At 42.8% G+C, this 23272-nt stretch overlaps 1 protein-coding gene across 1 annotated transcript; it reads right to left on the reverse strand.

The window, feature by feature from the left end:
* Window positions 1-1076: 1076 nt before the first annotated feature.
* gnptab (N-acetylglucosamine-1-phosphate transferase subunits alpha and beta) lies at window positions 1077-22086 on the reverse strand. The gene is made up of 21 exons (XM_040145304.1): window positions 21818-22086; window positions 21063-21148; window positions 20529-20648; window positions 19970-20020; window positions 18442-18644; window positions 16392-16456; window positions 16063-16197; window positions 9661-9822; window positions 9271-9450; window positions 8666-8836; window positions 8424-8547; window positions 8126-8341; window positions 6608-7686; window positions 6320-6519; window positions 6011-6230; window positions 5767-5880; window positions 5565-5650; window positions 5366-5464; window positions 5082-5249; window positions 4194-4284; window positions 1077-2959 (listed from the first exon to the last, which is right to left on the reverse strand). Exons 1-21 carry the CDS (start codon window positions 21977-21979, stop codon window positions 2888-2890), a joined length of 3804 nt encoding a protein of 1267 aa, XP_040001238.1. The 5' UTR covers window positions 21980-22086; the 3' UTR covers window positions 1077-2887.
* Window positions 22087-23272: the final 1186 nt, after the last annotated feature.

The raw sequence follows: 23272 nt of genomic DNA on the forward strand, positions 1-23272 counted from the left end.
TAAATGTGACACGATCTGAAATGAATGAGAGCTTGAAAATAGAGATTCAAATTTAAAAAAAACAACCTCGAAAACCTCAAATAATTTCCAATGAAGTTTGCAATGTGGACTGGCAGGTTGTCAACGAGCTGCGTGAAGGGGTAACAGTCTGTGTTAATGCTGAAAAGGGTGACTGATTTTCTACTGGGCTCGCCTCACAAACACCTCTCCAATTTTCTAATGTTTTATCCCCCGTTACTCATCTCATCCCGCAGTCCTGGAAAATTAGAAAAAAAGACACCTCACCTCCGGCCTGTAGTGCTGGCAGCGGATGAAGCGTTACCACTCGACTTGTTCTGCTTTCTCTGTTCTTCTCCCTAAAGGGCTAATAGTTAATTATATGTGATTGTACAGAATTCAACTGAAGACGCCTTAAATATTCTTGTTGTAATTACTGTTTAACTTGTGCATATTTAAAGCAGCGTTGTACTTTTTTTTTTTTTTCTCCACTGAAATATCATACCAAGCAAACAGTAGTAATAATACAATGCTACTGGAAGGTGTGTTTTTTTTTTTTTTTTTTTTTTTAACCGTTCACTCACTAAGTTTCTTCACTTATACCAATGTAAATTATGTATAGGTGAGTGATTCATTTGGTTCTTGAGGATTTGTTGGGTTATCAGTAATTTTGTAATGACTGAATATTACTGAACAGTTGACTCATTATTCAGGTTCTTTGGGATCAAAAGGGATATTTCTTTGGTGCTGGTAAACTATTTAAAAGGTAAAATATAAAATAAAGTAAAAATTTTGATTTTATTTGGAAAAATGTAATTATCTTCCTCTCATATTCTGCTTCTGCCGGATTATTGACATTATACAGGGGCCTGTCCTAAAAAGATTGATTTTGAATTAGTTACGGTGGACTTTGGAACTATGCACTGTTCAATAATACAGTTAAACACCTTTGTACTAACAGATGAGTCGAAACGATTGTAATAAAAAAAATATTTTTCATGTGTTTTGTGAAATTTACTCAGATTCTTTACATATGTAAAAGTGTCAAGACCACAGTGTAAAAATACACACTCAGTATCGTTCTGCACTCAGTATTTTGCATAAGTAAAAGAACAGAAGAACCAGCAAAATCTACATAAAATATCAAAAGTAAAAGTACTTGTTCTGCACAAGAATGGCCCCTGTGAGTGCTATATTAGTACATACTACAGTATAACTATGTACTATGCTACATCGACACATCACACATACATGACAAAAACGAAACCAAGATGACTGAACCAAATCACATTTATTTCCGTCAGAGGAACCCATGAGCCTATGTAGTCTGAGGAAATCCCATTTCCAAAAATGTTACACGTCGTCTCGCCTACCTCTCCGGTTGACATCACGCTGAACGTCATGTGACTTTGAGGCCGCAGCAGAATGCCGACGGCATCTAGGCGTCAGTCCCGTGTCAGTTTGAAATTATAATAAAGAACTTTGTAAAACTGATATTCGGAGGAAAATAGCTTGAACAGGTGACAGGCATTTTATGAGGCGGTGACAGTCAAATCAGATGCATCAGCCACTTGGCTCACTGTCACAACATTACAATCAAAATAAGTTATAGAACATGCTGAGGGGGTCTGAATTTCAGACAGCAGCGATCCTGTCGAGTCCCACGGGGACACACATACAGGTGGCCATGAAAGCTGTAGTATCACTTACATGTAGCTCCGACAATCAAGTTCATTTGTACCGCGGTAAGAATGATAATCGTTTTCATCTACGTCCTATTCATTCTCATTGTAAATCACGAGGTTAGGGTGTGATGTGCATGGGCCAACATTTTTAAGAAGACATTTTTAAAAAAAACAAAACAAAAAGTGTTCAAACAAGCAGGAATGAACAATGAAGGCACTTCAAGTTTTCATGTTTTTTTAAAGACAATGGACGAAGACAGCAGCCAACACTTAAATGAATTATTCCTATTCATCCTACTTTTTGCTCCATTACTTTAAAATGAAGCCATAGGGGTAAAAACCAAACACAACCAGGGTTGTGAGTTTTTTTTAACAGTTTTTTTTTTTCATCTGCTGACTATTTTTTCAATTAATCATTTTGTCTATAAAATTGTGAAAAATGCCCAAGGTGACATCTCCAAATGTCTTGTTTTTTTTCGACCAACTGTCTGTAACCTAAAGACACTCAAGTTATGATGCTATAACAGAGAAAAGCGGGAAAATACTAGCATTTAAGCATTTAAGAAGTACCAGCAAATGTTTGGCATTTTTACCTGAAAAGTGTAAACGATTAATCAATTTTCGAGATAGCTGCAGATTATTTTTCTGTCAATCGATTGACTACTCATTTCAGCTCGAAACACAACAGTTTGTGAATTTTATGGTAAAACACACACATACGCACACGCACACAACACACATACGCACACACACACACACATGTATATATGAAACAGACAATGAGTCCTGACCTGCTGCTATCAAGTGTTTCACACTTTAACACCACATCAATCAATGACACAGGGAGGACAGGACATGAGAAGGGTGGTACAGTGTGTAGGGAGTGTTTGATGTTTGCTAGTGTGTTGTCTGAAAGTCTCGGATGCCTCCAGTGGAGGAAAAGAGGATGTACGGCCTTCTTCTTTCTGGCTGTTATTCCCTTCACCGGCCAGCCCCATCCATCATCTTCTGAAAAATGTTTCATCGCCATCTCACAAGTCTCTATTATCGGTCCGTGCTGATGCAACACAAACGCCGAGGACCTTTAGATGCCTGTTTCCTCCCAGTCCCCTGGTCTAGTTCCTGTCCTGTTACCCTCTACTGAGCAGGAGAGGAGGGGCGGAGGTTGAAGTGCAGAAAGGAGAAGAGAGGGAAGTCGTCCTCTATCACACCCGCTCAGGGTTGCCGTCCCTGTTCACTCTGCGTCTGGGGAACAGCTTTCGCTTCAGCAGAATCAGCTGCAGGGGAGAGAGGAAATGGCATAGTTAGAAATTACATGCCATCTAAAACCGAGACCAAAAAAAAAAAAATAATAATAAAAAAAAAAAGCCTTGAGCTGTCTGTCAGCGAGAGGGTGACTTAGTAACTGCACTCTGGCAGAGATTTAGATGAGAGGCTTGATACCATGAAGCTTCAGCCAGCAGCCGGTTAGCTTAACTTAATAGCTACCGCTGCTCTGTCAAACGGTAAAAAAAAAGAAGCCGACCAGCACTAAAGCTCACTAATTAACACAGTATACCTTATTTGTTTATTCTGAACATAAACCGAAAATGAAAACTTGCCATTTTGCAGCGTATTATGGGCCAGATGATTTATTAACTGCGACCAGTTCCTTGCCATAATCAAGCCCTGGTCACCCAGAAGGAATTCAAACATTTGGTAACCCAAGAAATCCAAGATAATCTTAGGGTGGCAGCCACCTCCTTCTGAGGAGTGAGGTCACCTTTGATCTCTCTATTCTAAACTGTTCTAAATCTTAATGTCTTGGACAGTGGAACAGCCCGGCCCCTCTTGTGCCAAAAAAACATCAAAAGCCTTATTCTGTGTGGTGACAGAAACAGTGTACAAGCCTGACACATTCCTTACTGGGAAGACTGGTCCCACAGGCTGCTGTGGGGGGAAATTCTCCTTAGGTCACTGCAACTATTAACCTTTCTTTCGGTTCACTGAGGCGAAACTGGAAACCTTTGGATTCTGTGCCTCACAAGAGCTCAATGTCAAACCTGGGTCGAGCAGTTCCTGCCATTTGTTTTAATCCTTTTCCAGTACCAAACTGGAAGAATTTGCCAGGAAAGTTATGCAAGACCACTATCCTGATTCTAAAATGATTTGCTATAATGTTCTTTGGACACTCTTACAGCCGGAAATCCCACTCATCAGGCAAAAAAGAAGGTTAAAGTAAATACAAGGGCTGTCCAGTCCGAGTCAACAAGACAAAACAAGTCTCGCCTTTCACAGAGGACTGCTAAGGGTCTTTCATTTCTGTAGAGTCAGGTCCTGGCTCAGCGGGACATACTAGCACGACACACGAGACGGACGCACCTCTCGGGGGAATCTCGGTAGCGCAGGCCTGAATCATAGCTCGAGCGTGAATCATGGAAAACCAGAGTGTGCGTGTGTGAGCGAAAGTCCCGTGTGCCTTTTTCTGAATGTGGTGGTAAACCGCGTGCGGTCCGAGGTGGACACACTAACCTGTTCGGCAAAGAAGGACATGACGGTGAAGACCACAAGCGTCACGAGGACACAGTGCGTCCAGAACTTCAGCTTGTCCCGATACACCCGCCTGGGAAAAGACACATTTCAGTTAGTTTTAAATAAAGAAACAGACCTCGTCCTTTGTTGCCCCATTCAACACCAATAGGTACAGAAACAGACATGACATGTATGTTTCCTGATTGGGTGACAAACGTCAGAGGCGGCACATCTCACAGGAAGATAGACTAGTTGTGATCTGATGTAACAAGGAGGAAGTATGCAGTATGCAGAGGGCAGCAGGGCAACAGGGTGACAAGGTGACATCACCCAACACCATCCGCCTGTCACTTTACAAACCGAGATACAGAGGGAGAGGTGGAGAGGCAGCGGAGGAGACGAGCGGCTCAGCTGTGTGATGATCGTGCAAGTATCCTACAGCTAGCGACTGATCTGAAGCGGCTTGGTCTAACTTTTAAAGTCTCTATGCGAGGCCCCTGAACACAGGAGCAGGATCGCTGATAAAGACCCTTTAGGGCCCCCGAGGGACTCCCACGGCTCCAAGCTGGCAACACTCAGTCCCATGCAGTGACAGTCACAAACTCTTAACTTAGGCCAACTGGGGAAAACGGGAGCTTGATAAATTACAGACACACGTGCAACAAGGACCCTGGTACAGTTCTAGCGTTCTTTTATTGACAAAGCTTACACGCTGATGTTTAGAAGGTATAATGTTTATCATGTTCCCCATCTTAGTTTAGAATGTTATCATACAAACATTTGCTAATTAGCACTAACACAAATCACAGCTGAGTCTTGATGGGAATGTCCTCCGTTCTGACCCATGTTTACAACCAGTCAAAATTGTCTCTACACCTTATAACATACCATTCCTGGAGCTCCTCCATATGCAGGAACCTGTTGCGATACTCTCTGGGCAGCTCAAACTGGGACGGAAGCGGGAACATGGACTCATAGAAGTCTCTGAGCACAGCTTTCACTGTGGGAGCGTCCTTGTGGCTGTGGTCGATGTTATCATTCAGACAGATGAACTTCCTGTTGGGGATTGGTCAAAATACGGACGTTAGTATGGTTTAACAAAAAATACGGCAAAGATGTAAAGTTTGGTTGCCCCACAGAGGGAAAAGTGATCTTTCAAGAGTCCTCCTCACCTCGGATTCTTCCTAATGTCATCTAACTGGCCGACCACATGCGACACGTTGGTTCGCACCATCTTGAAAGCTATGTCCTCCTCTCCCATGATCTCGAACCTGTCCAACAAAAGACCTGTTAGCAGCAGAATCAATAGAACCAAACAGGGAGAATGTCTGAATTTTTGTCGGACTATATTAATAGTACTTCAAGACGCACTTGTACTTATTCTGGTCTTTGAAGGCTTTGAGGATGCGCTCTGTGATTGGCTTGCAGTGGAGGACAAGGCCTTTTGTAACAGGAGGCTATAGGTGGAAAATATACGGAATCTCAGCCAAATAATTCAGCTAATGCAGTGAAATTTGTGGTTTTTCTGTTTTCCCAACCCAGTACTTTTACAGTACGTTTAAGTGTGGCTCACCATGCTGGGGTCATAGTAGGTCTCCTGAGTGGGGTTCACCAAGTGGAGCTGGGTCAGGTTAGTCGGGAGAGTCTTGGAGCAGTTTATCAACATCTGCTCCAGGCCTGTCAGATCCTACAAGATGCAACAATGACAAAAATACACAAATGTACTTCAAAACAGCGAGAATTATTGTAGACTATTATCTGTCATGTCTCAAAGCCTCATGTTAGTGAGAGTACATGTTTTCACAGCCAGGACTGACCTGAAGGCTGAGGGGCAGCTCGTGGATCCTTGTGGCGAGAGTTCGAATCTCTCGGTCCGAAAGAACGCCCGAATGGTCGGTGTCGATCTCATCAAACACCTCAGAGACGTTGAGCTGCTGCTGAGCGCTCATCAGGAAGTAGAAATACGAAAAGGCAAACTGCATGTCTTCTGAGTGACGTACACGGTGGGCTGACGTCGTGTCAAACTCCTCTGGGAATCTGAATGAAAGAGCACAGATCAATTTAAGGTGTTGCCACTTCAGGAATACCTAAAAATCTGTTCAGAGACATAACGCGATATATCTCACGTGTCCTGCAGCTCCTGCATGATGAGTCGGTCAATCATGTGAGGCATATGTGCGGGGACTTTGCGGGATGTGAAGCCAAACTGACTGTTGAGCAGCTTGTTGACGTAGCGAAGGGAGTCAGCAAAAGTGTCCCGCAGCCTTCGGCCGGTGGCGCCACCATCGGTCTCATACTTCAGCTCTTTCTGGAGACGTTCCTCTTCCTATAGAGTCAACACAAAGGACATGATATCTGAAGCAATTAAAATGCATGAATATAGGTAAACAGTCAAAGTTGTGGGCTCTACTTACCTCAAGCAGTTCCTGAAAGTACTTCCTCCTCTCCCATGGCAGAAAACCTCTGTCTGAAGAGGTGAAGTGTTGGAGTCTCCTCCCAACTGGAGCTCCTCCTGCAGCGTTGGCCGGCTCTGCCTGACTCTCAGTGCTTCTGAATTTGGAAATGCTGTTTAGCAGTTTGGAAGTCATAGGCCTCTCAATGGCAGTATTCAGAGGATAAGGTCCAGGTGTTTCAAATTCTTTCTTATGCTTATCATCAATATGGACTGGGATGAGAGGAGTGACCGGTGTTTCTTGCACAGCCGCATCTTTCCTGGACATTTCTTCTTTTGAGTTTTGATTTTTCTGAATCATATTTCCACCTTTCTCTGCCATGGGTGGTTTTAACTCTGGGTGCTCTCCCTCCAAGTCTTTATAGGGCTTCCCCTGGACCTTGGCTGCACCCTCATTAGCTGCCTGTAAAGGGATGACCTGCTGCTTTTTAGCCAGTGCGCTGTAAGGTTTGAGAAGTTCGGCCTTTGTGAGATTATAACCCTTCAAAGTAATGTCGCCAGTCAGAAGCTTCTCCTCCAGCTTCTGCAGCTCACTGCGTACAGCGGCTGGTAAGAGTGACACATTCAGCGAAGGAACCTCTATGACAACCTGAGGTTCACCAGGCTGCCTCTTCTGGATCTTAGGACCACGTTTGTCTTCAGGAACATCTGAGAAAGGGAACACTGGCTCGGGAGTCGGGGTCGGCTTTGGCTCTTTGCCGGTGTCTTTGCTTGCAGTCCTGGACACGTTAGCCTGAGGAACCTCACGGGTGTCGACGGCTACGCTGAAGCTCATTGTGAACTCCGTGTCGTCTTCTCTTTGGAAAGTGAGGTTGTACTGGATCTGGGTGGCGTTGTGGCCGGGATAAAGAAGCAAGTGAATGGTCTTCCATTTGTTGGCAACGGAGGTGTGACGAACCACCGGGTCGTCGCTGACGTGGGCCTCGGAGACTCTGCGAGCAAGTCTTTTGAAGCTGAAATATGGCCTGACCTCCCCCAGGGGGAGGGTGTAGAGGCTCTCGTTCCTGAGCAGGGTCACACGGTGTAGCTCGCCAAAGTGCTCTACAGACATCACAAATACATGATAAAAGATGAGGTGATATTCTAGATTTTTGTTATTAGCAACAAATTCCATGAAAAAGTAGTGGAGTACATAGTGTATTTGTTGTGAACTATTTTCAGCTGTGGATTAATTAACTATTTACAGTAGCAGGACAGTGTAAATGGGATTGAGCCAAAACAAATGTTTTTAATGGATCTCTATGAAACAGTAGGATAGTAGGATATATCACACTTTGGCTACACAGACAATACTTGTTAGTAGGATCAATTCATTGTTCCTTTTCCTCTTTTCCTGGAATTTGTTGACAATAACACAAGTACAGAATATCACCAGATTTATCCTTTAATCTGACATGTGCCAAAGGTCAGATTAAGTTGGTGTAACAAAGCATATGTGAAAAGAAAAAATCTTCATAGTATATATTTGCTTTAAATTCACCTTGGCCACAGTCGCCCACATCAAAGCCACACGAAAGTACATTGCAGGCTTGGTCGCAGAACTTGTCTGCCAACCAGGAGTTGGCACAGCCTTGATTACAGTAGGTCGTCCCCCCAAGACCTGCCATACCACCTGCAAACTGCCACACCTGTCCACCGGCTCCTCCGTGCCGGCCAACACCAACCCCTGCAGCAAAACGACTGTTCCCGGCTGCACCTGTCAGAGAGAGGGAATAACATATTAGACATGCATTCCAAAAACAAGCGTATTTATACAGACACGACGGTGTCCTTCTTACCCAGGCAGTCTCCTCCATCCCAGTCACACGCAGAGTTGTTGCAAGCTTTGTCACAGTACCCATCTTTGATCCAGGATCCTGGGCAGCCCTCAGCACAGTTGGGAACAGGCCAGGTGAGATACACCTGCAGAGAAGTTAGAAAAGACAAGACTGAAGGTCAGTTTGCAGTATCCAACCATCAAACTGTAGCAGATATTTCAGACTGAACCTCACTGTGAGCACTTTTCATGTTGTGTTCACACCTTCTGTCCTTTCGAGTGGCTGTAGAAGTCGTCCGGCCAGACGTCCTTGCCAAACATCACGTCATCATTTAGGTAAATGAACTTCTGGGAGAGACCTGGGATGCGGTGGATGTGGGTCTCTATAGCCGGGGAGCTGAAGGTGGGAAGGTGGCTGTGGTTCAGGAAGATGTCCTATAAGTGAAAGAAACACATTTTAGATACTGTAAAATAATATTCTAAACAAATCATTACCAAACCATACATGGCATATTTGAGTACGTGTCTCAAAGCGATGCTTAATTCATTGGTTTATTTCACTGTGAACAAAACAGCAATAAATGTGATCCAGTAGTATAAGAATTACAATTTTAAGTACTTAATTCAAAGCTCATTACTAGAAACACAAATGTAAATTTTACAAATATTAACATATTTAATAAATCAACAAATACTTTCCAGTACAACAAAGTACACAAGTATTAGTTAAGTCATTGTCTTGGAACCTTTAACTTGCTTTTTAAGCTTAATACATGACATAAGATGAGGGGTCAGTAAAAACAGGCTGACAGTCCAACACTAGTACAAAGTGCAGTATAGTGTGGGAGAAGTCGAGCCTTAAATTTTACCTGATGTGTGACAACAGTAACTCTGGGGTTATCTAGGTTGAGCCAGGAGGGAATCTGCCCATTAGTGACGACGAAGATGTGTCGCACCCAGGGAGCGTGTCTCTCCACTGAGCGCAGCGAATAGCGGAGCTCCTCGTTGTCCTCGAATCTGCTGGCTGAAACATCTTCATCCTGTTTGGACTGAGGAGGAAAAACAGAAAAGAAGGAACTGAGCAATAAATGCTTAAGACTGTGTCTCCATCTCTGGGGGATATTACTGCTCATAAACAGCTAACAGGGCCTTAGCCCTACCAACATATCCTGGCTGTTCTAAAAATCAATAAACATGGCCTTCATTACTTAAATATGCGTATTTTAATACATGTAAGAGACAGGAAGAACAAGTTGTACCTGTGAGATGGCGGTGAGGTCCCAGAACAAGTAGCCGGGGCTGATGGTTAGCTCTTTCCCATCCAGGGTCAGGTTCTTTTTAGCCTGCTGCGTCAGATCAGAGAAGTCCTGCGGGGTTTTCAGGTGGAGCAGGGCGATGCTTGCCTCAGAGTACAACTCAAACTGAGGGACAAATAAACAGATCAACAGTGAGGTGTTAATTGCCTGAACGAGTACTCCAGTGATTGTGAAACGCATTTTGCATTTTCATAAAGTTGGATGCAGTCTTCGTCTAGTAACCTCACTGTTAACATGTAAAATCTGTAGTGTTCCCCCTTTCAGTAAAAAAAACAAACAAAAAAATCATCACATGCACAGTGGGAAAACCCTAAATAGCAATTTCTCAGCGTTGAAGTCACATGCTCAGCTACAGGGTTTAGCCACAGGGCCAGGGCTGTGGCAGAGGCCTTGAGCCTATCCTCAGGACGGGAGGATTTCTGAACGCTGGAGATGAGTGGAAATGAAATTTGACAAGACTTAAAGTGATTTGGGCTCAAAACCACACAGGGTGATCTCTGACCCTTCAGCTATAGAAGTCAAATCAAAGCAGCTATGATGCTCGTGCTCAGGCATCTGCTGGCTGATGTAGCCTTGAGAGTGCGTGCGCATGTGTGTGTGTGTGTGTGTTTAAAGAGGTGAGAGTTCGGAAAATTGTGTGATGTCATCTTCTCCATGGACGTGGCCTCTCTGTCTGCCCTCAGCGGAGCTATGTGAGGCATCGGAGGACTCTGTGTTGGTGTGTGTGCGTGCGTGTATGTGTATTTGATGCAGGAGAATTACCCCTGGCCTTGCCTGTTTTAAACCATCTGCCCCCCCCCCAAAAAAAAAAAAAAAAAAACTTCTAAGCTTCCCAGGAAAAGATTCATCATCCAACACTGAATCCAAACATCTCATGTGATCTCGTACTCTGCCTAGACTCTTCAGTTTTTCTCTGCTCCTGTTTTAAGGTGAGGAGAATCACTGAGACTTATGAACAAGGCAATAATTAAGACTGAAATTATTTTATAAGCCCTTAGAAAAGGTGTTGATTAATTGACAATTTTTAAATCAATTTATCATTTAAGTAATTTATCAAAGAAAAATGCCAAACTTTCTCTGGTTCCAGCTTCTCAGATGAGAGGATTTTCTCTGCTTCTCTTTGTTTTATATCATTGCAAACTGATTATCTTTTGGTTAAGGACAAATCTTGCAATATGAAGATATTACCTGGAACTCTGGTAAACTGAGATGTGTATTTTTCACAATTTTCTGACTTTTACGGTCTAAATCAGTGACCTCAAACTACCGGCTCCGGGTCCAGATTTGGCCCGCCAGACAATGTCGTAAGCCAGTGATTCAGATGACCACTCTTTCCAACTGTGTTGAGCAGAAAAGCATCACAGAATGCACAACACGTCGACCTGTGAGCCAGAGCCGCTACGACAGTAGAGGACCACGTCGGGTTACACTCCTGTCAGCCAAGAACAGAAATTTGAGGCTGTAGTGGGAACAGGCTCATCAAAAACTGGAAAAAACGTAGCCTGGTCCGATGAATCTGAATTTCTGCTGAGGTACACAAACGGTCCGGTCAGAATTTCGCATCAACAGCATGAATCCATGGACCCAACCTGCCTTGTGTCAACAGTCCAGGCTGGTGGTGGTGGTGTAATGCTGTGGGGAAGTTTTCTTGGTTCACTTTGGGCCCCTTAATACTAATCAATCATGGTTTAAATGCCACAGCCTGCGTGAGTATTGTTGCTGACCACGTGCATCCCAATTTACCATCTTGTAATGGATACTTCCAGCATGATAATGCTCCATGTCACAGAGCAAAAGGCGTCAAACCGGTTTTGTGAACATGGCAGTGAGTTCAGTGTACTTCAGTGGCCTCCCCAGTCACCAGACCGGAATCCAGTAGAACACCTTTGGGATGTGGTAGAACGGGAGATTGGCAGCGTGAATGTGCAGCTGACAAACCTGCAGAAATGATGTGACGCAGTCATGTCAACGTGGACCAGAGTCGCAAAAGGAAAGTTTCCAACACCTTGTGGAACCCAGGCCATGAAGAACCGAGGCTGTTTTCAGAGCAAAGACCCAGTATCACTACGGTGTTCCTAATAAAGTGCTCGCTGAGTGTATGTCACTTTGAAAGAAGAAAAAAAACACATCCTTCCACTTACAAGTGAAAAAATAGAATTCATAAGCAATAAAACACAGCATTGCACAATTCAGTAATTTCAGCGGTTTCGCTGTTACAGTTCTACTGGGTAATATCAGCAAACGTCAGGCAAATTTTGCTATATACCACACACTGCCGAGTCAGTTTACAGACTTGATGATTCTCCACTTGTGCTACTGTCACAGCAGGTTTTTGCATTAGGCATTATTCCATAATTAAGACTTGTTACTGTCTTGTTTTAACATTTGTCTACATAAACACCTTAGCTGTAAATCAACAGGACTCCGATTTACCACGCCGCACTCGACACCTGACACCGACATGTTTCCAACGCTGGAGGAGAGCCGTCGATTTTTTTTTGGCATTAAATGTGACTACTTTTTGTGTCTTCTGGATAAAAGAAAATTCCCATCGGCAAGAAAAACTGGTTGGTAGCATATATAATGGAGTTGAAACCTAATGTTGAAAAAAGAAAAAAAAACGGAGGACTCATCAGCCAACTGTCATGTCCTCCAGGCAGTGGCCACAGTTATTCCTCACCACGGTATTAACATGTCCCATGTGTATTTTACTCTCAACACATTATAAACTGTGATCACTGTGGCTTGTATGAGATTGCAGGGGGGGAAAAATGTAATTAGTCTAGAAGAAAATTGACACTGGGTAAACTAATTAACTCAGAGGTGAGTGATCTTTTCAAGCAGATGGATTGAGATGTGGTGGCAGGCAGCGCAGAGGGCGGCTGCGCCATCCTGCATCATCCACTGAATCAAGAGGTCAGGCCTGAAGCCCTAAGCTACGCCTGTCCAGCTCTTTAAAGAATATACCAAATATTATCAATATGAAAGCATGACATAGGTTTTTCCTGGCTTATAAACTTTTTTTTTTTTTTAGCAGTGTAGGCTTGGGGAGTAAAGACTGCTCCTTAAACCAAGTCAACAAGCTAAAAATTTTAAAAAGATACAGTACTTGCTGTGTAGTTTATCGTCTTGCAAAGTTTTAATATTGGTCTGAGTCTTGAAATAAGCCTCAAGACATCTAGTTTATTTTATTCTGGGATGCGAGTTTGACAAAAACAACATGCAATCCAGTCTTGTCAACTCTGAAGAATATACTGAATCAGCCTGGTTCTACGCATTTGAATCAGAGAGAGAGTCTCAGGTTTGTTCAGCGATTCAAATGAAATGAATCAGATAAATGAAACAAAATGACAATTCAGCCTGATGATAAGGCAAATGTTGACGATCCTAATAAGACAAACCAGGAAAGTTACTCTGACACAGGTTTAATGCAAATCATCCTTGACTAGATTCTTTATCTTTGATTAAAAATAAAATGTAATCATCCTGAAATATCACGCCATGGCTTTCTTGAATTGCATCTTTGGCAGGGCAAGGAAGGAGAGTAAACAGCGTCCTTGTGCAACAAAAGTAAGGGTGCTGAGACACTTTTACAGGCAAGTTGAAAGGAAATGATACAGCTGGAATTATTTCAGAGGAAGACATCATCTTTGGATAGCGGGACTCCTGATGGGCCTCTTTTTGTATTTTCTGACATTTTATGGACTAAATGATTAACCAGTTAATTAAGAATTAAGAAATAATTAGCAAATTAACTGATAATGAAAATAATCCCTACTTGCAGCCTTTTTTAAACATGTCATTATGCCAAATGCACAGTTTTCATAGCTCATTTCATTTCCACCCTGCACATATTGAATGAGCACGTGACAAATAAGAGCTCTGAATCTTGAATTTTCCGTCATGCGGGAGCGTGCCGCCGCGTTGACAGGCGCAGGCTACTCAAACTCATAAAAATACACGCTAATGCAAAACCCATCAGCATGCTTCTACACAAACACCGGGCGCAGGACTCGACAGCCGACAGCACTGGCACATGATCGGGGCCTGTGGGGCAGCTTTCATCACCATAGCGCTCAGTCTAACACCAGCTATAAATACCGACTGTCTCTCACTGCTGAATCTCTCCCTCCACTAATGCACATCATCCCTCTTTCACAGAACTGTCCCAGCAACACAAGGAGAAACCTTGAAATCCAAACTGTGCATTGTGTGTTGGCACGTGTAGCTAGAATCCCTTCCAGTGCCAAACACACACGCGCGCACGCGCACACACACACACACACACACACTTTCCATCCTCTTTCCTGGAGTCTTTGTGGCTTCAAATGTCCCAGTATCATCTCTACTCGCACCAAACGCCCTCCATTTTAATCCTGCAAAACCCCTTGTTCTACTTATGACGTATCAAAACTGGTCTCCAAACAGGTATAGCCAGGTATAAACAAATATGTATGAGATGGCGGGGTGTGTCCACGAGTGCAGGGAAGGTCAGTAAAATCCCGGTGACCTTTCAGCGTGCTGGCTGGCGCCACGCCACTCCAAACAGTTGGTCTAATGTTAACCCCCGCACCGCCAGCTAAGGTTACAGCCCGAATACCGCTGGTTATTATAACATGGCCTACCAGGCTGCACAGCAGCAAAAAAACCTGGAGACAAATGCAGGGGACGGTGGGACGACTGAGTTCGGTGATGATATGTAGGTTAAATGTTGTTAACCTACATGTCATCGCATATAAAGTTACAGCGCTTTTGACTCCCCTGAGGGGCGTAGTAGCTGCCTGTTCATGGATAAACGTTGTCTACGAAAGCAGAACGTATCACCGCATCCAAAGATTGTTGGAAGAAAGTGGTATATTGTGTTTCATGTATCGTTGATTATGATCTTTATTTGTACTTACTGGGTATGTTCTCTGGTATGTATGCTACTTAAGGAGTAAGGGGAAAAAAGATGATACATTTTTGACAAATCAATGTCAACTCAAGGTTCACTTATTTGCTTGTTACGTTGCTTTGGATCATATCACACAGACTTCATCAGCAGAGGGAGTTTGCTCAATTGTGGGCATTAACATATTCCATTATTGCACATTTTGCTTCCTTCCTCTTAAATTTCTATTTATATTTAAAGCTCTTTGCATACATTTACTTTATTTTTATTTTTTTTTAGATTTTACATTGCTTCCCAAACTTTTAACTGTCATCTCCACTTTTGGAAGCTGAAAAAATTCAGGAACCATTACGTTATTGTGTTATCAGTTACATCTGTGTTTGACAAAGAGACCCACCCTTACTTTGAGAACCTCTGGGCTATTACACACACAAAAAACTGAATTGGATTCACTGTATTTATATTTATATATACACAATAATACTGTTATACTATGCTGTAAATACAGTACAGTGTACTGTACAACACCTTTGTTCTGCGATCAATACACACAAAGGCTGTTACGAAAGATGTTATCTAATTCATCACCTATTAATTCTCATCAGCCACGTGATTATTTTATCGGAAGACGGGGCGAGCAGTTGACTCATGCTCGTCCCACGTCTGCTGGTGCGACGGGGTCACTCAGCTGCGGCCTTCACCGTTTTGTTTTCTTTGATTATTTCGGCCTAATCCGCGCTCGTTAGTGGCATTCCTCCCTCTCAAAATATACAGCAGAGTTCTGATTAGAGAAAATTATTAGACACACAAGCCGCCAGCCGCCGAGCTAAACAGAGGCTCTTTATCCACACCACAACATAACTGTTTAAAATAGAAAAAGACCGTATTTAGCAGGACAGTGCAAGCTCCTCTCCATGGAGGATTAGACATTTGTGATTAGGTCTGTCTTAGATTACGATCCTATGATGTATAAAAGGATCAAAAGCTGAATCTGTGAAAAACAAAATAATATATCGGGTAATAACGATGTACAAACATCCTTCAGCCCTGTGGTAGGATACTGCAAGAGTGACCTCTGGTGGGAAAGTCAGTGAAGTTAAAGTTGCCTTTCACCTCGTCACTGGGATGACACAACTTCCAAAAAAAAAAAAAAAAAAAGTATGGAAATAAAGCACATTCTCTGCATCAAGTAAGTAATAAAATTTATAAAAGAAAGCCAAAAGCAATGAGTGTTGACTGTACATTGACTATGTGTGCAACTCCGCCACCTGCTGTTTCAAAAAAACTAAAATTACATACTTCTGCATGAAAAATAGTGGCTGAATCTTTCTGCCTTTTTCTGCTTATTCACAACAAATTTCCTCAGCATCACACCACCACCAGCAACTGTTTCAACCAGGAGACAAGTTTTGATTCTAGTTGCTGACAAAGTCCAGTAATTCAGACCATTTTACCTGCTTGATCTTGTTGGTTATGACGGAGGGCATCTTCACTCTCAGCTGCTCCGTCTCCTTGAAGGATGCCGGGAAGCCGCTCAGATAGGCCAGAGCCTGCATGCGGATCAGGCCTGGAGCCTCTTTATCTGTCGTCTGCAAAACGCACAACGCGGAAGTACACTTAAATGTTCCATACAAACACCTTTTGATGTTTAATCAGCTTCATGCTTTGACCATAAATACGACTGAGGGCTGTGTAATTTTCAAAAAGGACGGGAGGACTTGCTGAGGTTATATGTGAAATCACACGCATTTTCAAACAGTTAATATAATAGTTATGAACTCACCAGGTAACATCTGGACACAGAGAACTTCTGATCTTCTCTAGACACATCTGTATAGGCTTTATCAGCTGTAAAAACCAATTAATAAACAGTGAAACAAGAGCAACAGAATGTTAATATACCTTTATGTATACAGATATCTAAAACACACACATGCAAACGTGTATAGAGGGAATACAGTGAAGTTTAAAGAGTCACACTTGTGATTGCAGACTTTCTGGTGTCACCAACCAGACTGGCGAGTTCAAATGTGGGTCGACTACAGGGATGAGTACTACTTTGTTAAAACCTGACATCACAGTGCCTCTGAACAAGACACTGAACAATTATCGGGTGCGGCGGATCATGTGAGCAGTTGCGACACCCAGCTGTGAACGATTATCAATGTATAAACTCGCACAACTGCTCGAAATCAATACTGGTCAACTTGCCTGCTTCAATATATATAGAGAACCGTGACCGCAAATAACTATTTCCATAATAAGCCTGAGCTCCACCTATGCATCGTCCTTAGATTAGACACATTTTCTTCTTTGTTAGGTTAGAAAAAATGATGAGATGGTCATCTGCCAGTTTTAAGACTTTTTTTTTTTTTTTTTTTTTAAACATACACTGATTGATTGGTGTATTTATTTATTTATTTATGATATATAAATCGCAGACGAGAATGATACTTGATAGCTGCAGGTATACGAGAGACATACACAAAACAAAAAGCAGTCAAAAAAGGGAGTTGGCGGGGGGTGGGGGGTGGGGGTGTCAGGGATGGAGGCACCATCAGCCCGATCCCACCACGAAGGCTGAGAATGCAGAGCGACACCCTTTACATGAAAACAGCAAACACAAATCATGGGATGGCTCACACACACACACTGATAAATGAACTTTTCCTACCATCCTAGAATGAAAAACTCCCATGACATATTCTGTGTTTATAGTTGACCTATCTGACTTATTTCTTTTGTCTTTTGTGTACTACTCTACATGTGTGTATATATCTATATATATATATATTAGATATATACTTTAAATATCTGCTATGTAACTGTGACTTTTTATTTCTCTTTTTGGGGATAAAATCTTTCTGTCAGTCTTCTTCTCTTTTGTCTGTTCTGTTTTATATCTAGTTCAAAAACTATTCTCTGTTTAGAAATTCAATATATAAATATAAAAATGGAAAAAAAAAGATTACAGGACTCTAATAAGAGGCGACTGAGCCAGAAAAGGAGCGTCACATTAATTCATCCTCACTCCATCGACTGAGGTTATGTAAGCAATCGACTGAGCAAACATCAGATGCCTTACAGTCACCAGTTATATTCAGACAAGTCAGTTACGACTTGATCTTTATAAACTGGCAGCCGACTCCAGGAAGAGCGACAGGGAAAAATATTTCTATGCATCCTCTTCTAGAGTGGGTGTCTAGCAGCATGTCACGTCAACCAAACTGCAGTATATCACTGGGTTATAAAGTCTTTAAACGGAAAAGAAACCCACGTGATGTGTCTTGAAAAAGAGCCATTTAGTACTGTGCCTGCACAATGTCCCACAGACGTGACACAAAGTTCCCATTCAGAGATAATGTCTGTGTGTTACGTTTGATGCCTTGAATGTTGCTGGACATGAAATACAGAAGCTCTTGTTTTGGTGATCTAAATTGGCTAGAAAAGGTCAACTGGGCACAGATCTCGCCTATCATGAATGTACTGGTCATTTCATCCAATCCCAGCTCTCAGTTTCACTCTACTTATCATCTTCACGCTGCTATTACAGATGGTGCAGTATTCTCCCATTCCCACCAAAATGCTGTCATTTTCTGGTTACTCATTAATCGTTCTTCCAGTAACATTTTTTGCATTGTAAATAACTTTTCATATTTCAGTGACAATGAGCCTGCTGGGTTCAGTTATAACACCGCCAGTGTTTTTTCCATTGCTCTCCCTGCAGAATCTCTCACTCGCATGCTGCCGCCAATTTTTGTCCTCCTTTGTTTCTAAAGGCGGTCTGATGTCACTTTGCGCGAGCGTCTCTGAATTCGTTTGTGTATTTTTACCGTCGGCCTGCGAATGGAAGACGACCACAGAGACGGCGGTGGACGGGTGGAAGGGCTTGTTCATCAGCAGCAGCTCTTTGGCAGCAGAGAAGGAGGGCGAGAGCAGGGGCAGCTCTTTGAGTGTAACGTTGGCTGGCAGAGCGGGGTCCAGGGCCAGCATGGGTGCTATAATGCAGTGGGACAGCAGGCATTCTGGCTTAAGACTGAAAAAAAATTGGAAAGGGGGAAAAAAAAAAAACTTTAATTGTACACCTTGTACTCTTATTCAGATGACCACGCCTGCAAACATTTTTGGTTTTGCACTTAAAAATACACACATACATACATATAAAATCACATTTATGTAGGTATTTTTACATGCCCAACCACAAAGTTACTGGGAGAGGTCATCTAAATAAGGCATATGCATGAAATTATTCAAGTTCACACGTTCAGCAAACAGCTTCCTTTGCGGAAATGTTGCATCGAGCCCGTCTTTGTGCCACCACTTAAAACAAGAAGACGTGAGAGGGCCTGTTTACTAGCTCAACATTTTGGTGGCCAGCAACAGGAAACACCTTCGCTGAAGTCAGATCTCACTTTGTGGTTCAACATGTTGTGTGAGCTCGAAGTTTTAAGTCATTTCAGTCAGTGCAAAACGCAAAAGGACTTTTTCGAATCACTAGCCATTTCTTTCAAGCCACTACGTACAGTTGTTTTACAAAAAAAAAATAAAAATAAATTTTAAAAAATTAAAAAAATAAATAAATAAACAATAAAGGCCAGCCACTGCACTATATTGAGATGTGCTTCTAATGTTTTGCCCACCCAATTTACAAACACGGGGGGGATATTAAAAGCACATTTCAACATATTGCAGTCCAGTAAAACGCAACAACTCACTACAACCTCCGTAATAAACATGTGGCATAAATAGATTTAAACACCTTTCGGTAAAAAAATCTGAAAACAAACAGAAATCGGAACATTATAAGCGTCGCAAATGTAGATTATGTGGCGGAGCTGTTGCGCTGGATTATATTAGATTGCATTGATGTACCTAATGAAGTGGCCAGGACGTGAATTTACAATGAGATGATACAGATTTACCATTTACACGTGCTATTTCCTCCATCTCTCTTCTGTATTAAGCTTTTGATTCTGTATGGCTGTTAAATAGTATTATCTTGTACTGACGGGGGATTTGGTGCCATCGGGGGCATAAATTGGGTGGACAAAATAACGGAAACACCTCAGTGTAACCGCAATACAATTCAACAGCACCGCCGACTGCAGCGGTTGAATCAACACCTCTCTGGAAAAGTTTAAACAAAAAATGAAATTTATAACCTGCATGAAGGTAGGATTTATTGCAGAGCTGTTGTATTTAGATTGCATTAGTTTTAGCTAGGTAGTGTAAATATATCAAAACTGCAATACAAAACTTCATATTCCATCATAGAGGGTTTTATCCATATCACCCACCCCCTTCTGAAGTATTTGTTTTACTATGAGGACCATCACACACCCAACACATCTTCAGACTCACCTGTCTTTTGGCACTTCCGTGGTCTCACTTGCATTTTTCCCCAGGCGTTCCCTATGTGCAACAGACCAGTGAATTCGTATTATTTTCATCATACACTACCTTGAATAACAACACTGTACAGCCCCGCATTGCTAAAGGAGGTCATCAGAAGCAGAGTAACTGCTCCATTTTAACACTTTTTTTTTTTTTTTTTACGCTAACTGCTGAAAGAAGGGAAGTTCAGACACTACTGAAACATAGGAAGTTTCTCCTCAGAGTTACTCTAACCTTTGATCCTTCTTCCTCTGGGGCAATGTCTGAACAAGCCGATCAGAGTGAAAATGATAATGCTACAACTCAAGCCTGTAAGCTAATCCTGACTGTATTCAGGTGGAAAACTGAAAGCCACCAGAGTGTGTTTGCACCCTATTGTTTCATATACTAAAGCACAACACTTTCTGCAGTAAAATAAAAGGCTTATATTTAACCGTAGGCATAGGTTACAGCCTAAATTCCTTCTACATAACCATCAAACTTCACTTCACCATTGCACAAGCACAGACTGTGGAGCCGCAACTACCTCAGAGCTCTCTGTTCCTCCTCCAGTTGCTCTTTAACCGCCTTCAGTTCCTTCAGCAGAGCCGTGTCTGTGCCATTCACCCATGTGTACACCACATCAATAGGCATGGGCAGACAGAGCCTGCGAAGAGAAAACACTCATATCACTCAGACAGTGCTCAAACGGCAAAGCTGTGACCCCGTTTCCCTCCCCAGTGCACATTTTCCTCTGGCGAGTCTGAATTAGTTTTTTTTGTTCATGCATGGCTACACCTTGTCCAGCTCTTTCAGATTTCTCTCAAGGGATGGGTACGTACAGTCTTGTGTGGCACGCATTAAGGTTTTTGCAGAAAGTGGGCTCAGGGTCTGCACAGTTTTTTTTTTACACTAAAAATTGTGAATATGATAAGATTTCTTTCCTCTGCACCCCGCCCAAGAGGATTTTTGCGCTTCTTATTGTAACTACAGCAATAAAAAAGTAGTCAGCATCATATTTGACTAAATAAGGCAGTGACACAATGGTGAATTTCATTAGTAAACGCTGCATTTTTCTCACCTGCTTTGGAAGGACTTTCCACCCACATTGTCTCTGTAGGAGTCAAACAGCACATGATACTGGTCTCGACTCCACTCTACCACCACCTGTATGGAGAGAAGAAGACTTTACTTGACACAATCCTCTTGGACATGTAGCTCTCATGTTGCTGCTTCCCAAATACGACCTGAAGCCAAGGCCAGACCAAGACCAGATCACATTCAAAACAGGGTGGCTTCCTTGTCCCTTTACTATCTGCAGAGGCACTTACCTTGGACAATATGATTTTCTGAATGTTTTTTGGGAAATTTGAAACTGCTTTTCAATTTGACAAATATCCAAATAGCACAAGAAGAACTTAGTATAACAAAATCTGAACTTCTTTAAAAGCTTTGCGTGATATTTACAAATCTTCCTAAACAAAAATGTTTAACTTACAACGTGGACGACTGGATTTTACATTTTACCTAAAATGTAGCACGATTGTGTGTTTTATTATGATGCCGAATTTGCATGAGTACCCTAAAGATTCGTGCAACGTCTCAATAAAAGGTCTACAAGACATGTTAGTTCAACTGACAGGTTGATTACTTTAAACAGTGGTTTTTTTCGAGTGGAACCTGGGCAGTCGGTGCCGGCATACAACAGAACGAGGCTCAGCCCGAGCTACCAGACGCTTGACTGAAAACAGTTAGCGAGAAAAGGACGTTAGCTAAGCCAAAGACATGACTGGTTGCCAGTAAGTGACGGGAGTTAAGAGAACAGAAGAAAGTCACCTCTCCGAACTGAAAGGCGGAAACTATCATGAGGACTATCCCCCCAAAGCAGAGGTAGAGCCCGTAGCGATGGGACAGACAGGTGTACGTCTGCCGCTGTACGAGCTTGAGCACCGAGTTCACGACTACCATGGTTCTCCGTGGCGAAGCATAGCGCTGCATTCATTCAAAAACAAAAACAAAAACGCAGGTAAACGCGCTAAACAACGAAGGTAAACATCACAGGCGACACGGATCTGTCAGCTGACCGCCAGCCAGACTGCACGACACATGACAACCGACCATACATTTCACGCTTCCTCGGCGGCGGTGACGCTGCAGTCGCCCCCGGCGCTCGTTGTCGCCCCCTGCCGGGACGGAGCCGGGGTCCGTGGCGGCTCCGCGGTCCCATGGCATTGGCCCTTGCACTGAGCGCGGGGCCTGCCGGGGAGCCCCAGTTCAATGGGGCCAAAGGAGTCGAGACTGCCCCGTGTTAGAGCCTGTTTAAAAGGGAATAACTGATTTCTATCGGCCACTTGGGGGCCGGTAAAAATAAAAAAAATAATAGTTGCACATTTCCCAAACTGTTCTTTAAACAGTATTTAGCTTCTCTAGGTTAATTTAGTCCAGATTTGACAAGTCTGAGTATAGTGGATTTTGATCTAGACCAGGTCCAATGTAGTCGGGATGTCGCCCTCTGTGTTTTTTTTGTTTTCACAAATAGAGAATAGGTTTCACAAAGCTGAACCTGTGTTTTGAACAGTCACTGGAGTGCGCCTGTTAATCATGTTCAGTTCTGACAAGTGTAAATGTAGAGCTTTTTAAGTTAGACCTGGTCCGTTGTTGTCTGAAGGGGAGACAGCGCAGTCTGAAATCGACTTTTGCTGGCTTTCATAAACACAACAAAGCTCTGACAAATCCGAACGTGGGTTTTAAAAAGCATTAGGGGGTTTTAAAAAGGGTGTCACTTTTCACAGCCGCGCGTGTCCGGCTGTGGTAGCTGCTAACTTTGCTGTCTGCTGTTTGGTGTAGGGCAGTTAGTATACAGTGGTTTTATTAGTGCTTTATTACAGCTGTTACATTGGGGGAAAAAAACCTGCCTGCAGTGGCCGGAAGTGAGCTTGAGGAGAGCAGTGGGACTAGACCAAAATAAGCAATTGTGGGCAGTCAAACTAAAACCAGGAACCGAAAGATGCCGAAACGCTTCGTAGAGCTGAGGGAAGCTACAGTGTTGGCCGATCATTTTCAGTAGGTTCGCCGCCATGAGAAGCCCTTTTCATATTCCACTTAGTCATTTGTGCTTTTGCTGATTTAAAGTGTCACTTAGTGCAACTTTAACACTCGTTTTTACAAAGTAAAAGGGCAAAACGTCTGAACAAGCCCAAAGGAGTAGTCTTAAACATTCACTTTAAGGCTCAGTGTTGACACGGTGAACATAAAGTATATTGACGCAGTGCAAAATATGGGTGCTTTAAA

This window comes from Xiphias gladius, chromosome 2 (genome assembly GCF_016859285.1).
Source record: "Xiphias gladius isolate SHS-SW01 ecotype Sanya breed wild chromosome 2, ASM1685928v1, whole genome shotgun sequence".
Lineage (NCBI taxonomy): Eukaryota > Metazoa > Chordata > Actinopteri > Istiophoriformes > Xiphiidae > Xiphias > Xiphias gladius.

Excerpts from the sequence above, each read along its gene's own strand:
- gnptab (XM_040145304.1), bottom strand. The coding sequence starts at position 21,979 with ATGCAGCGCTATGCTTCGCCACGGAGAACCATGGTAGTCGTGAACTCG. Across the intron at positions 20,021-20,528 it reads GAGGAACAGAGAGCTCTGAG|GGAACGCCTGGGGAAAAATG; the intron begins GTAGTTGCGGCT and ends TGTTGCACATAG. Across the intron at positions 7,687-8,125 it reads TGTGGGCGACTGTGGCCAAG|AGCACTTTGGCGAGCTACAC; the intron begins GTGAATTTAAAG and ends TGATGTCTGTAG.